Source organism: Budorcas taxicolor, chromosome 14, assembly GCF_023091745.1.
Source record: "Budorcas taxicolor isolate Tak-1 chromosome 14, Takin1.1, whole genome shotgun sequence".
NCBI lineage: Eukaryota > Metazoa > Chordata > Mammalia > Artiodactyla > Bovidae > Budorcas > Budorcas taxicolor.
The window spans coordinates 82,679,279-82,693,086 of record NC_068923.1 but is presented as its reverse complement, the minus strand read 5'-3'; the positions used below and the strand labels follow the sequence as shown (position 1 = coordinate 82,693,086).

The window sequence follows — 13,808 nt, the reverse complement described above, 5'->3', positions numbered from 1 at the left end:
AGTTGTGGGAAAAGTGACTCATTAAGAAAATGTCCTCAAAGTACTGAAAATAAAAATGTGGGAGGAATAGAACATCAAAAGATGTCAAAATATAGAATAGGTGATTTACAAATGACTCATTAAGATATGGGAACTCCCAAGCATTTTCGTAAACACTCTATGATGCCTCCCTGTTTGATAGGGGAGATATTTTAATGGCAGACTTCTGACCACACACACGCATTACTGATGTGGGTTAATTACCAGCTTTATGGGAATCTTAAGTTTTTGCGGTCAAGCTGGATCTAAACCCCACTGGTGTACTGGCCAGATCAGAGAATGAGTTTAAACCTATGCTTCTCAGCTCTAGGAACTTAGAGGCCATCAGGGTATTGGGAGGATTTTTCTTCCTATGAATTGATCTCAGGTTCTTGTGAGAACAAGGAAGCAGCAACTTAGCTGATAGGCGGTTTGCTGGGTGATTAAGCTGTGCTGAACTTGCATAGGGCATTGCCTTTTTGTAGTTACCCACCTAAAGAGTACTTTGAACTATATACCCAGAGAATTTTTCAAGTTACGAAGTATAGTGGGCAGTATGACAAGTTTGTCTGAACTCCAAATGAAGAATAGCTCAAGTGCAAATAGGCCAGGTGTCTTAGGAGGGGGTAGTACGTCAGACTGCCTAGCATTAATCACGTAAGCTGAAGTTTTGCTTGATCCACAGCAGCAAGATGGAACTTATTGATGACAACACAGTAGTCAGGGCACGAGGTTTACCATGGCAGTCTTCGGATCAAGATATTGCAAGATTCTTCAAAGGACTCAATATTGCCAAGTTGGTTTTTCCTTAATCTCTATTTGACTTAACAGCCCCAAGGGGATAAATAGATACTGTGTCATTTTCCTCCTCACTGTTGTTTTTTTTCCCCCCATTGTTTTCTGTTCGGTTATTTTTCAAAGGGGCGGTGCAGCTCTTTGTCTGAATGCCCAGGGTCGGAGGAATGGAGAAGCCCTGGTTAGGTTTGTGAGCGAGGAGCACAGAGACCTAGCTCTGCAGAGACACAAGCATCACATGGGGAGCCGGTACATCGAGGTATGTCCTCAGCCTGACAGGTGACGTCTGACAGGCCTGGCGTCTTGAATGAGTGTGCGCGTCAGAAGGCTCAGAAACTGCATTTCATTTCCCTTTGTCTTTCCTTAGGTTTACAAAGCAACAGGTGAAGATTTTCTTAAAATTGCTGGCGGTGAGTACCTTTCATACAATGTGACTATATTGAGAAGGATCTAAAATTTTACTTATATACCAAAGGCAGATAAACACAATCATGAATGTTTTTTTACTCCCAATGAAATATAGGAGTTGACTTTTTATTCTTTTGACAGGAGGAAGAAATATCCAGTGGTATCAGGTAGTGTAACACTTGTCCTAAGGCTTAAGTCAACCAACTGTAGTTAAATAGCAATTAAGCATACTTCTATACAAAGGCCAAAGGGTACATGTAAAGTCATGTACAAAGGGAAAGAGTCGTTCATGAAAGAAATTAAATAGTCTGAAAACTTTCAAACAGCCGTAACAGCTGTACCCGAGTACCTGGAATCGTTGCATATCTGCTTCTAATTTTTCTCTCAACTTCATAACTCATCAGTGGCCAGGAACATGGTAGCTTTCTGGCTTCTAGTATTTTAGAATACGTGATGTTTGAAGTAACATGGTCAAAAAGAAGTAGGAATAGGAAGTCTTTATCTAATTCTGGAGTGATTTGTAACTGTAAAACCTAAAAATAATAGATAAAAAATGTCAACTGTGGTTTGTCCAGCAGATGTTTTTCTTTGCTCCTATTGCTTTAATTTCCTTTCTCCTTTTAGTATATTATGAATATCTTCTTAAATATTTCAATGTTCCTCAGTGCTCATTGCCAGGCTTCCCAGGTGGCGCTAGTGGTAAAGAATCCACCTGCCAATAGCAGAGGCACAAGATGAGGGGTTGATCCCTGGGTTAGGAAGATCCCCTGGAGAAGGAAATGGCAACTGACTCCAGAATTCTTGCTCAGAAAATCTCATGGACAGAGGAGCCTGGTGGGCTACAGTCCATGGAGTCACAAAGAGTTGGACATGACTTAGCACACATATGCAATTATGTTTACCATAATTTTTTATGAAAACGATCATATTGGAAATAAGCTCCAATTGCCCAACTTTTCACTCGATACGTATGTTGCAGTGGATATTTATTTATCTCTGTATGTGCCACTCATTAAGATAAATTCCTAAAAACGGGAGAACTAGATCAAAGAATATGGACATCTTAAGGGGTTTTGGACACATATTGCCAAAATATGCTAAAGTAGCTTTCACTTAAATACAGAAAACTTTTATACCCCTTCATTATCATTTTGTTATTTATCCCTGATAAAAATTTTTACAACTGTAAAACTTGTAGTAACAACATTCTGTTAATAAAATTTGCTGATAAATTTCTTGCACTTATTTCTTGAAATAAACCAAGGCTTCCAAATTAAAAACTTCAAGTTAATAGGGTTTCCAATGTTTGATATTCATTGGGGATAAAGTATATTTGGAAATGCTATGGTCCTGAGGTTCCATGGTAGATAACATTGTACATCGCAGGTGGCAAAGTTGACTGAATGTTTATTTGAGTATTTGCTACAAGGCAGCATCTTACAAAATGCTTCATGTTCAGCAGAGTATTGATAAATGTTGAAACTAGCTGCCAAATGTGTTCATTATCCTCTCTACTTGAGTGTGTTTGGACCTTTCCTAATAAGAAGTAATTAGGAAAACAGTAACAAAAATCACTAAGTGCTTTGTATGCAATCACTTAGTCTCATAATTTATGAGGTAGGTAATTTTACTCCCATTTTACAGATGAGCACACTGAGGTACAGAGATTAAACTTGACTGAGGTCACAGCCTGGAAAATGATAAAGCCACAGTTGCATCCAGGCATTCTAGCTTCAGGGCCTGTGCCCTTAACCACCATGACTAGTTACTTCTTCAAGAATATGATTGTTGGTCCATGATTTAACTGTATGGCTACTTTCTTAAATTAAGAGAGGTGTTTTATGAAAATGGTAGAGGGGAAAGTTTCAAGTTAATTGGAAGTGAGTTCTGATTCCTGGAATGTTACTATGAATTCTTTGGGTAGTGCAGGTCTTAATTATAAATTCAGGACATTGCCAAAGATGTCACCATTTTAACTTTGGTGAAGTTGATGTCTTAACCGTTTCTCCCTGTGCTTCCTGCTGTTTGTCTTCCCAGGTACATCCAATGAGGTGGCCCAGTTTCTCTCCAAGGAAAACCAAGTCATTGTCCGCATGCGGGGGCTCCCGTTCACGGCCACAGCTGATGAAGTGGTGGCCTTCTTTGGACAGCATTGCCCCATCACCGGGGGGAAGGAAGGCATCCTCTTTGTTACCTACCCAGATGGTAGGCCCACAGGGGATGCTTTTGTCCTCTTTGCTTGCGAGGAATACGCACAGAACGCACTGAGGAAGCATAAAGACTTGTTGGGTAAAAGATATATCGAACTCTTCAGGAGCACAGCAGCTGAAGTTCAGCAGGTTGGTGGCTTTGCCTTATTTCTGTCCTCTTTTTGCTTAATTTATTTTTTAATTGAAATATAGTTGGTTTGCAATGTTTTAGGTATATAGCAAAGCAATTCAGTTTTTTATATATATATATTCTTCTTCAGATTTTTTCCATTATAAGGTATTATAAGATTGAATATAGTTTCTATTCATTATTTCAGATCCCACATTATTCGGTGTGCTAAAATAAAACTTGGAAATTACAGAAAGTATAAGCACATAAAAAAATCTTACTCTGTAACTAAATGAGAGCCACTATTAATATACAAAAAAAAATTCAATCTTTAATTCTGTGTCTAACAGCAGCATATAATTCATTTAGAAAGTCTATTTGCCGAGTTTTGTTTTGTTTTGTTTCCTATCATTAGAAATTGCTAGGTAAACATGGTAATAAAATGGTCAGTTTCTGGTTGATTTCTTTAGAACTGGATATAGGGAAATAAGGTTTTAATGTCTTGCCAAATTTATTTCCCAAAAGGCTTGATCAGTTTCATACTGCTGGAAGAGTGCAAAGTGTCCTTTTGTCCTGCTGCTGGTCATCCCTTTCAGAATTGAGCACTCTTTTTGAGACACGGACAGAGCAGTCAATTCCCGAAAATATGCCAAGATCTAAGCATAAAACCATCTCTAGGGTCTCAAGCCTTTCAGCTGTTCTTCTTGACTTACAAGCTGATCATTTCACTTCAGGGGTCAGTTAGCTTTGCACCTGAGATCATGTTGACTGTTTTCACATGGCTCTTCAACTTATTCTACTTGATTCGATAGTAGGATATAGTCATTTCAGTGATTTTCTTTGGTCTTTTTTGCAAGCAGTTCAGACACTGACTCTACTGTTACTTCAGTGAGTTCCTAATATGATTTTGTCTAGCTTCTGCAAAGCCCATTGTAATGATTTAAAATAGTTCTCCAAAGTTAAATAGAACCATCCTCTGCTAGAATATCAGACTGATTTTATGCTGAAATAAATGTAAGCGAAATGCTACATTTATTCTGTGTTCTATTGTACTGGTGCTCTTGAATCTTAAACTATGAGCATACTTGTAGTATAATCAATTGTACTTGTTGAAAGTGAGTATCATAAATTCTGAATCTCTAAAATATGCTGAGCACGCTCAAGGCTTAAAACATCCTGCCCAAACTAGAGGGCGGGGGCTGAAATTTTTATTTTAGATCTTTATTTCAAAAGAACTGTTTCATGGAAATCATGCCCTAGAATGTATTACCCCAGAGCCTTGGCGGCGGCTGCTGCTACTGCTGCTAAGTCACTTCAGTCGTGTCCGACTCTGTGTGACCCCATAGACGGCAGCCCACCAGGCTCCCCCGTCCCTGGGATTCTCCAGGCAAAAACACTGGAAGGGGTTGCCATTTCCTTCTCCAATGCATGAAAGTGAAAAGTCTAAGTGAAGTCACTCAGTTGTGTTCGACCCTCAGCAACCCCGTGGACTGCAGCCTACCAGGCTCCTCCGTCCATGGGATTTTCCAGGCAAGAGTACTGGAGTGGGGTGCCGTTGCCTTCTCCAGCTACTGTTTGTTTATTGGCTTGGATGTAGAGTATGCTGTCTCTATGACTCTGCCATAGGTGGTTTTGAGTGTAGGGGGCAGTTTTCTCTTTCCTGCCTCCCATCTCTAATAATTTATTTTAATACGTACTGAAGTAGTCTTAGACTTTCCGCTGTCTTTGTTACTAATAATCACTTAACTCAGAATCTTTTTACTCACCTTCTATTTGGCAGGTTCTGTAGGTGCTAGACCATTTCCTGTCCCAAGTTTGTTTATAACCACATTTGTTTTCTATTCATGTTCTTCCCCCTAATGTTTGTACAGTGTCTGGATTGTTTGTATATTTTCTTAAAGTCTTGCTTTCTCTTTGGCTGTGTTGTGTTTACTTTTTATTATTGTCACCTCTTATTCACCTAGCAGTTGGACAGGCTGTGAGTGAGGAAGTTAGGGCAGTTTGGGGGGAGTTCATGGATTGTCTTATATTTTTAGTTATGAGCTGGTAACTAGTTGGGCTTCCCTCCTAGCTCAGTCGGTAAAGAATCTGCCTGCAATGCAGGAGACCTGGGTCTGATTCCTGGGTTGGGAAGATCCCCTGGAGAAGGAAACGGCAACTCACTCCAGTATTCTTGCCTGGAGAATCCCATGGGCAGAGGAGCCTGGTGGGCTACAGTCCATGGGGTCCCAAGAGTCAGACACGACTTAGCGAATAGACCACCACCACGTGAGATGATAAAGGCTACAGTGGTAAATGGTTCAGAAATCTTGGGGATTCCACACATGGCATTTGCACAAGGACCTCCTCGTATTATTAGCTAATAGGCGTACTCTAAACAACAACAAAAGTAGACAACAACTTTGTAACACCAGTTTTGCCTGGGAGCAATTCTTTCTCCACTCCAAAATGTTCCTGACCTCTCATCCATTCTCAAGAGAGCCGAATTCCATGAATTTAAAAGAGAGGATCCTCTCTTTTGCCACTCTCTCAAATTCACATGGAAATTGATTTTTTATTTTTACTAATGGATTTTTTTTTCAGGTTTATGTTATCCAGGCATTCTGCTTTACATATCATTATAAATGTGACATATTTTAATGTAATTGAGTCACTATTTGACCTGTGGTTCCTTTACTGGGTCGTTTTCTTTATATTCTTGGGTTTGGAGGTGAAATGTGAAGATAATGTTGAGAGCACAATTTAATGAAATGAAATCTAATAGGTTGTCCATAAGTCCGCATTTTAACAATATGTCCTGAAAAGCAGCAGACTTGATGAGTACTTTCTCAAAGCAGATAGTGATGCTTTCGTCTGTGGGAGAGGGTGAGGGTGGGATGATTTGGGAGAATGGCATTGAAATGGTATATTATCCTATGTGAAACGAATCGCCAGTCCAGGTTCGATCCATGATACAGGGTGCTCAGCGCTGGTGCACTGGGGATGACCCAGAGGGTTGGTATGGGGAGGGAGGTAAAAAAAAAAAAAGTCCTTAATCTAAGTTCGTTGTGTTGTGTGTGGCATATACCTCAGAATGCCTCTAACAAAAGTGGGCTCACGATCTCCCAGCTGAAAAGCATGAACGACTTTCTCTATGAATGCTTCTCAGACTATTATGCTGGTTGATCACCCGGGGATCTTGTTAAACTGCAGACCCATACGGACTGAGTTGGGGTGGAGCTGAGAGGATGCAGTTCTAGCCATTCCCTAGGGACGCCAGCCCTGGCCTGCAGGCAGCATTGCAGTAGCAAAGCTCTAACTGACTTCTGTTTTGCTCCGAGCACAGGTGCTGAATCGATTCTCCTCGGCTCCTCTCATTCCGCTTCCAACCCCTCCCATTATTCCAGTCCTACCTCAGCAGTTTGTTCCCCCTACAAACATTAGAGACTGTATACGCCTTCGAGGTCTTCCCTACGCGGCCACAATTGAGGATATCCTCGACTTCCTAGGGGAGTTTTCCACCGATATCCGAACTCATGGGGTCCACATGGTATTGAACCACCAGGTAAGAAAATCACTTACTGGAAAGCTGATTTGCTGCTTCTTATTAAAGACACTCTTCAGTAAACAAGTAACAATTGTTCCATCTGTTTGTATAGTACGTTTTGCAGGAAAAATTTAACTATAAATGCAAGAGATCTTTTAAGATGAGCTCCAGAAAGAATGCTGGAGTTGGTATAGTAATTCAGATTCAGCTTTGATTCCATTATCACATACATCCACCAAGTCATCAATAGCATCAGGTCAGAGAAAAAGACGTTATCAGCATTTTACTACTGCAAGTACCGAATTCTGCTGGAGTGAGAACGCAATCATAGACAACATTTAAAAGCAATAAACATGTCTGTGCTCCCAAGTATTTTGTATCCATAGATGATTTAGAAATGGGTTATTTCATGTAGCTATCAAATCACATTTAGTAGAGTGCAAACTCAGAAAGAATTTGTATCTATACCACTTGGAACAGTATGTGATCATAAGAGACATTCAAATGTATTAGTGTATTTGCGTGCGTGCTAAGTCATTTCAGTCGTGTCTAATTCTTTGTGACCCACCCAACTTCAGCCCGCCAAGCTCCTATGTCCATGGGATTCTCCAGGCAAGAATACTGGAGCGAGTTGCCATGCCCTCCTCCAGGGAATCTTCCTGAGCCAGGGTTCAAACCCACATCTCTTACGTCTCCTGCTTTGGCAGGCGGGTCTTCACCATTAGCGCCACAGTTGTTGAGAATCCTCTGAAAAATCTAACAGATTCTTATAGTATGCAATATATATTCTAAGCATATTAAAAATAGGTCTCGGCTTGGTATCTCTTGCTCTTTAAATAAAATGAATTATATTAGTTGCTGGGCAATTTGCCAGTATGTTGTGTTATCATAAGCAGGACAGAACTCTAAATACCCATATAGCATGTAATTCTAATGAAAGTTTTGGAACTGTTTATTAAAAAGCCAGGTTGTATTAATTTTTGAAAAGATGTTTTCTGTGCATTACAGTCTGAATATAGGTTTGTATTAGAAATGCCCACTTTCTCTAAACTGCTAGTTTCCCACTTTCTGTTCTCTTGTGAAGATGGGTCACATTCATAACCATAATCCTGTCTCACTGGAAAGTGCATGCCACTGGGTATAGGGAACCGGAAGATACTGAGTCCCTGGTTGATGCTCCACACTAACACGTGCTCACTCTTACGTCACTTTTGAGCTATGTAACTTTTTATCCAACTAGGACTCCTCTCGGCATGTTTCACTGATGGGAGTCCTTTTGAATCTAATTCCCCACAATTCAGCATCACCAGAGAATTGTTTGGGTTCTGAGTCACCATTTCTAGTAATCTAGGGGCCATTATTACTCTTTGATTAACAACTGTGGCCAGATTTGCCTCTCATTGACCCTTGTGACCTACTGTGATTGCACCTGGGAGAAGTGCTTCTTTGATGACGGACAAGCTCTTAGCTGCCTCGAAGATGTTAGTTTTCCATCTTGGACTGGGTTTCCCTGGTGTCCTTAATTTCCCTGGTATGGTAACTCTGATGGTAACTTGCATGGTAATCATTTGCCATAACTAGTCCCTTAGAGACTTGAAAGAAACCCATAAAATAAAAAAAAAGGAGTCTTATAAGCCAGTTGTATCTTTCTTTCTCTCCCATAAAATGTCTATGCTAAATAGGACTAACGCATTCTGGTCCTGTGTAGCAGAGATCCACCAGCTTTGTTTTAAATAGGATTTTTAGCAAGCTGTTAGTAACTGAGGAAATGTCTGTAATACCTGTTGCCCAAGGTTTAAAATGGAGATGCAAAGAAAGAGGTGCGAGAAGGGCTCCCTCTCAGTGCTGGTGCTCCGGCTCCGGCCACCCTTCACCGCGCTCTGCAGTCCCAGCTCCTCTCCTCCTTCCCTGCCTACAGGCCACATCCCAAGCTAGGCAGGCTTCAGGAAGGAGGAAAAGGCATGTTACTCGTCAGTGAGGGACAGACTGGAGAGCCCATAGAGAACACTGGTTTGTTCATTTTCATGTAGGAGATGGGTAAAGCTCTAATACTGGTTCTGTTACTAGCTTTTCTCAGTTGAGTGAGATTTAATCAGATTTTTCAGAAAGGGAAAAACCCAGTGTACAATCCTGTAGTTTGAAACCGCAATCACAAGGAGACCCTTCAAAAACCCATAAATCTAATTCTAGTTGATAAAAACCCAAAAAGGATCACTTTCAGCTATGAGCTCTCAAAACTTATTTCTTCAAGGTTTTGTGGGCAATTCTGTTGATTAGGTGATGAAACATAAGTCAGGTTTCAGTAGATCTTACCGTCACCCAGATTTTGTGGCTAAAATGTCTGTACCATGGGTGATTGTCACTGTGCATGTTTTGTAAGCAACCACTTCCTTGTTGAAGGAGACAGTCTCCTTTTGTTTTTATTCTTCCTTACGCGCTCAGGGCCGCCCGTCAGGAGATGCCTTTATCCAGATGAAGTCTGCGGACAGAGCATTTATGGCTGCACAGAAGTGTCATAAAAAAACCATGAAGGACAGATATGTTGAAGTCTTTCAGTGTTCAGCTGAGGAGATGAACTTTGTGTTAATGGGGGGCACTTTAAATCGAAATGGCTTATCCCCACCGCCATGTAAGTTACCATGTAAGTTTTTCTTGGGTCTTGGCGCTATTCTACGCTATATGCTGGTAGGTGCTTAAGCTGCTTTCATAACTTTCTGTGCCCCTGGTTCTTTCTAAGGCAGGTGAGGTGGTTACATAAGGCTTTCCCATCTGAAATCTGTAGTATCTGGTAATCATTTAAGACCTTGGTTGTGGACACCCATAATTAGAGATGCTACATATACCTCCTTTCAAATTATATTCTTGCTTTTCCAATGATAAGCACTTGATTTCTGAAGCTTAGTGTGCTCAAGATAAGCACTGACTCTGGGAGGCAACCTGGCTATGTAGATATTTTAATACGCATTTAAAGGTTAAATATAACAGATCCTTTTTGTTTTTTTCCTGCAACATATTGTGGGTTTGTTTTTTTTTTCCAAGCAAAGGGTGATTTGATGCCCATTTTGCATTTTTAATTTTTTGAGCATTAAGTATTTTGGGGGAAGGATAACCTGAAGAGCATCTCTCTTGCTGTCCAGGATATCTGGAATGAGCAGTTTAGTAAAAACTAAAATGCGTAAATAAATTAGCCAAAGTTACCATTGGATCACAGGATCAGTGCTTAAATCAAGCCGTGCTGTTGCTCATTGGCACCTGGGTGCAAGCCATCTGGAATCCTGTTTGAGAGGAATAAGCCCTTTAGCATGGAGACCAAGTTCTGGTTCACAACTAAGGAGCATCTGGAGATCTGATGTTCAAAACTTGAATTCCTGAGAAAGTTTTCAGTTTTGAATAAGACTTTTTCTTAGGAAGTATGTTGGGTATGTTTAAAGAATGTAGCACTCAAAGTATAGTCTAAAGATAAGTAAGAAAGTGAACTGGATGGTGTGCTTGATTCCAGTAAAATGTGGAGTGTTAAGACATCACTTTCTAGTAAAGAGGAATCCATACCAATAAACCTATTTGATAAACTGTTATTCATAGAACATTTGGTAGGGCTTAATCCTTTATTGCCCTTGGAATTCCTAAATGCTAATATTCCATTTATCTGCTGCTTGCTGTTGGTGAATATCTAAGAATTGATCACTAATGACTATAAAGTTTAAAACATTCTTATTGGGCTGAAGTGGATATCTTAATACAATCTGTTGTGTGTTTCCTGTCCATAAACCACTGATAATATCAGTAACTTTTACAATTTCCTTTATTGATAATCTATCAAGCATTGTAAGATAAGGGAATTTCTCCATCATGTATAACCCCAATTCTTTTACTGTGATACATTTTTACTTCTCTCTTCCTAGTGAAAAAAATGGTCATTACAGGCTTCATAAGACTTGTATTTCTCTTTCCCCCATCACAAACCCTAAAATAATAATTTTTCAAAATTTAAATGCACTTTTACATAAAAACTTACTTCCATATTTTTATTTCCTTCTGAAGATTTTAATTAAAATTCAGCTGTTTGTCATTTTAATGGAAGAGTTTGCTAATTTAAAAAAATTAGAACCAGTTTGTGCACGCTGTCGTGCTTGTTCTGGTAGTTTAGTCGTTTAGTCATGTCCGACTCTTGCCACCCCTTGGACTGTAGCCTGCTGGGCTCCTGTGTCCGTGGAGATTCTCCAGGCAAGAATGCTGGGGTGGGTTGCCATTTCTCTCTCCAGGGATGCTTGTTCTGCTGCACTTATTTTTTTCTGCCAACTCACTTTAGGTGACCCTCTCTTTATGACTTGGTTGCCTCAGTTCTGTTTGCCCTTTTTCTGGACTTTTTCAGGCCAGGGATCATAATTCTAAAATTATCTACACACTAGGTATCTAACCTGTAACAGTTTTTGATGGATATGAAGGAGGCACCCCAAAATTGAATATGAGATCAATATGTTAGTCTTGGGTTTCTGGTTTGTTTGGAGGGGTTGGGGTTTTTTGGTTTTGTTTGTTTTTGGCTGCACTGCTTGGCTTGCAGGATCTCAGTTCCCCAACCAGGGACTGACCTAGGCCACGGCATGAAAGCCCAGAACACTAACCACTAGGCAACCAGGGCACTCTCGGGTCTCGGGTTTGTGTACCCTTATTCAGCTAACTTACTCATCTCCAGAGACACACAGAAACCTCTAAGAAGACCCACAGACAGTAGAGGTTTTCATGTGATAAGTTATCCATTGGGCCTCAGCTGTTTGCAAAATATATTAGGTGATCCTAGGTTTGAAAATTGAAGATAGGGACCCCACATTCAGGCTACCACTCAATTATCTCTCTTGTTGGGTGCAGATGTCCTGAAGAGTTGTGCTCTTCCCACACATTAAAGCTAGGGACCAGCAAGTGGTCTGACTTAAGTGAGTTGCTGTCTTCAAAGACTTTGCATAGCCAGAAGACAAAAAATCCTGTCCTTTCTAATCTAATCTGAATCCACTTTTCATCAGCTGACTGTCAGGAAGACTTACACATATTATTTCTTCAGGATTCTTTTTCAAGGAATCTGACTTTTTTACTTTTTTTTGCACTGGTCTGAAGATGTCCATTCATTTTGAACACCCACCTTCTGGGTTGCCTTGAAGTGTGCACAATACAGAGATAATCTACTTTTCGGTTACTCTGCTCTGTCACAGTCTATGCTTCGGCATAGCACATGGTCCTGGCGAATAGTATTTTACCCTAACTGTGCTGTGCTGTAGAGTCGATAAAAGGATGGACTGGCAGTGTAGCTCTCAAAAGGGGAAAAAAAGAAAGCTTGTAGTTTGAAGTTACACAAGATGTCAGTCTGTCCCATGTTTCTTTCCTCAAAGAGTGAGTTTGTGGTTTCTTGCACTTAGGAGCAGGGTTAAAAAAAGAAAAGAAAAGATTGTGTCACGAAATTTTGAGAAGACTTGAAAGTCCACTTAGAACCTTTTTTTTTCCCCCCAAATTTCAAACTAAGAACCATTCTTCAGGTAGATGGAGTGTGTGAGATTTGAGATTGCTCCTAGGTATTACCTGTGTAATCAAAAGGCAGTTGCCTGGGACGGTATGCAGAACTGGTCTCTCTTTCAAATGTGTGTATAGAAGGGCGACCTCATGGCCTCAGTGCTTGCATGTGTCAATATCACTAATATATCTCAAGGTCTCTCTCTCTGTTTGTTTAGGCCTGTCCCCTCCCTCCTACACATTTCCAGCTCCCGCAGCAGTTATTCCTACTGAAGCTGCCATTTACCAGCCCTCAGTGCTCCTGAACCCACGAGCACTGCAGCCCTCCACGGCGTACTACCCCGCGGGCACCCAGCTCTTCATGAACTACACAGCGTACTACCCCAGGTAAGGCTCACAGGAACAAAGGACTCCTTTGATAGCCGCTACCTGAGTCCACAAAAGATTGTCACCCGCCACGTGGAAGGTTAGCATGGCAGGCTGCAGTTTCTGGTCATATATATCTCTGTCCAAGAAGGTTGTTTCAAGACAACCAGAATGTTTATTTTTTTTATCCATCTCTTATTGATACATAGTCTTTTCAATTACTTGCGTATACAACTTTCCCTTTTTCCTTCTGTTTTAGGGTTGTTCGTGAGTTAGCCCAGTAATCATTACAGAGTGACAATATCATGTGAGTGAATTACAAAACAAGACAATCTGTGGTGAAGGCAGTTAATTTTTAAGGATTCGTGTCAGCCCAAAGTAGATAAAAACTGTCTTAAATTTTATAGGGCTTGCATTCTTTCCCCTCTAAGGCTTTACTAAAGTCCAGAATGAGATTTTTCAGTACTTTCTTAGACTCAACATATTTTAAATCTGATTGTTTTTAGTTGTTCTCAATTTCTTGGAGGCAACAGGATATAATGGAGAGAAATTCATCAGTCTCATCTCTTCTACCCGCAGCAGTTCACTTAACCTTTCTGGTTTTTAAACAGTGATGGGATCAGCCATGTTTCTGGAGTCCCTGAGTACCTCCCAGGTCTGATTGCCTGTGATTCTAACTTGGATATATAATAACTTCTCATTCTCAATCTTCTTTTCAGAAAAAATTTTAAATCTTTGTTTAGTTACTAACCAGTTCACTTTATTAAAATAAAAATTTTACTTTGGCACAAGCAATATTGCTCAAAATTCTTTTTTAAGGTACACAAGGGCCTTGTTTTTGCCTTCTCAACCTATTTAAAATAGATGTGTTGAATAC

At 40.3% G+C, this 13,808-nt stretch overlaps 1 protein-coding gene across 1 annotated transcript in view; it reads left to right on the top strand.

Moving 5' to 3' along the window:
- Positions 1-13,808, top strand: part of ESRP1 (epithelial splicing regulatory protein 1) — a 48,093-nt gene that overhangs the window by 19,567 nt on the left and 14,718 nt on the right. The window contains exons 7-13 of the mRNA XM_052651770.1: positions 704-814; positions 940-1,072; positions 1,181-1,223; positions 3,259-3,560; positions 6,866-7,084; positions 9,509-9,695; positions 12,784-12,952. Of these exons, the coding sequence (XP_052507730.1) occupies positions 704-814; positions 940-1,072; positions 1,181-1,223; positions 3,259-3,560; positions 6,866-7,084; positions 9,509-9,695; positions 12,784-12,952 (1,164 nt within the window). The remainder of the gene's footprint in view (positions 1-703; positions 815-939; positions 1,073-1,180; positions 1,224-3,258; positions 3,561-6,865; positions 7,085-9,508; positions 9,696-12,783; positions 12,953-13,808) is intronic.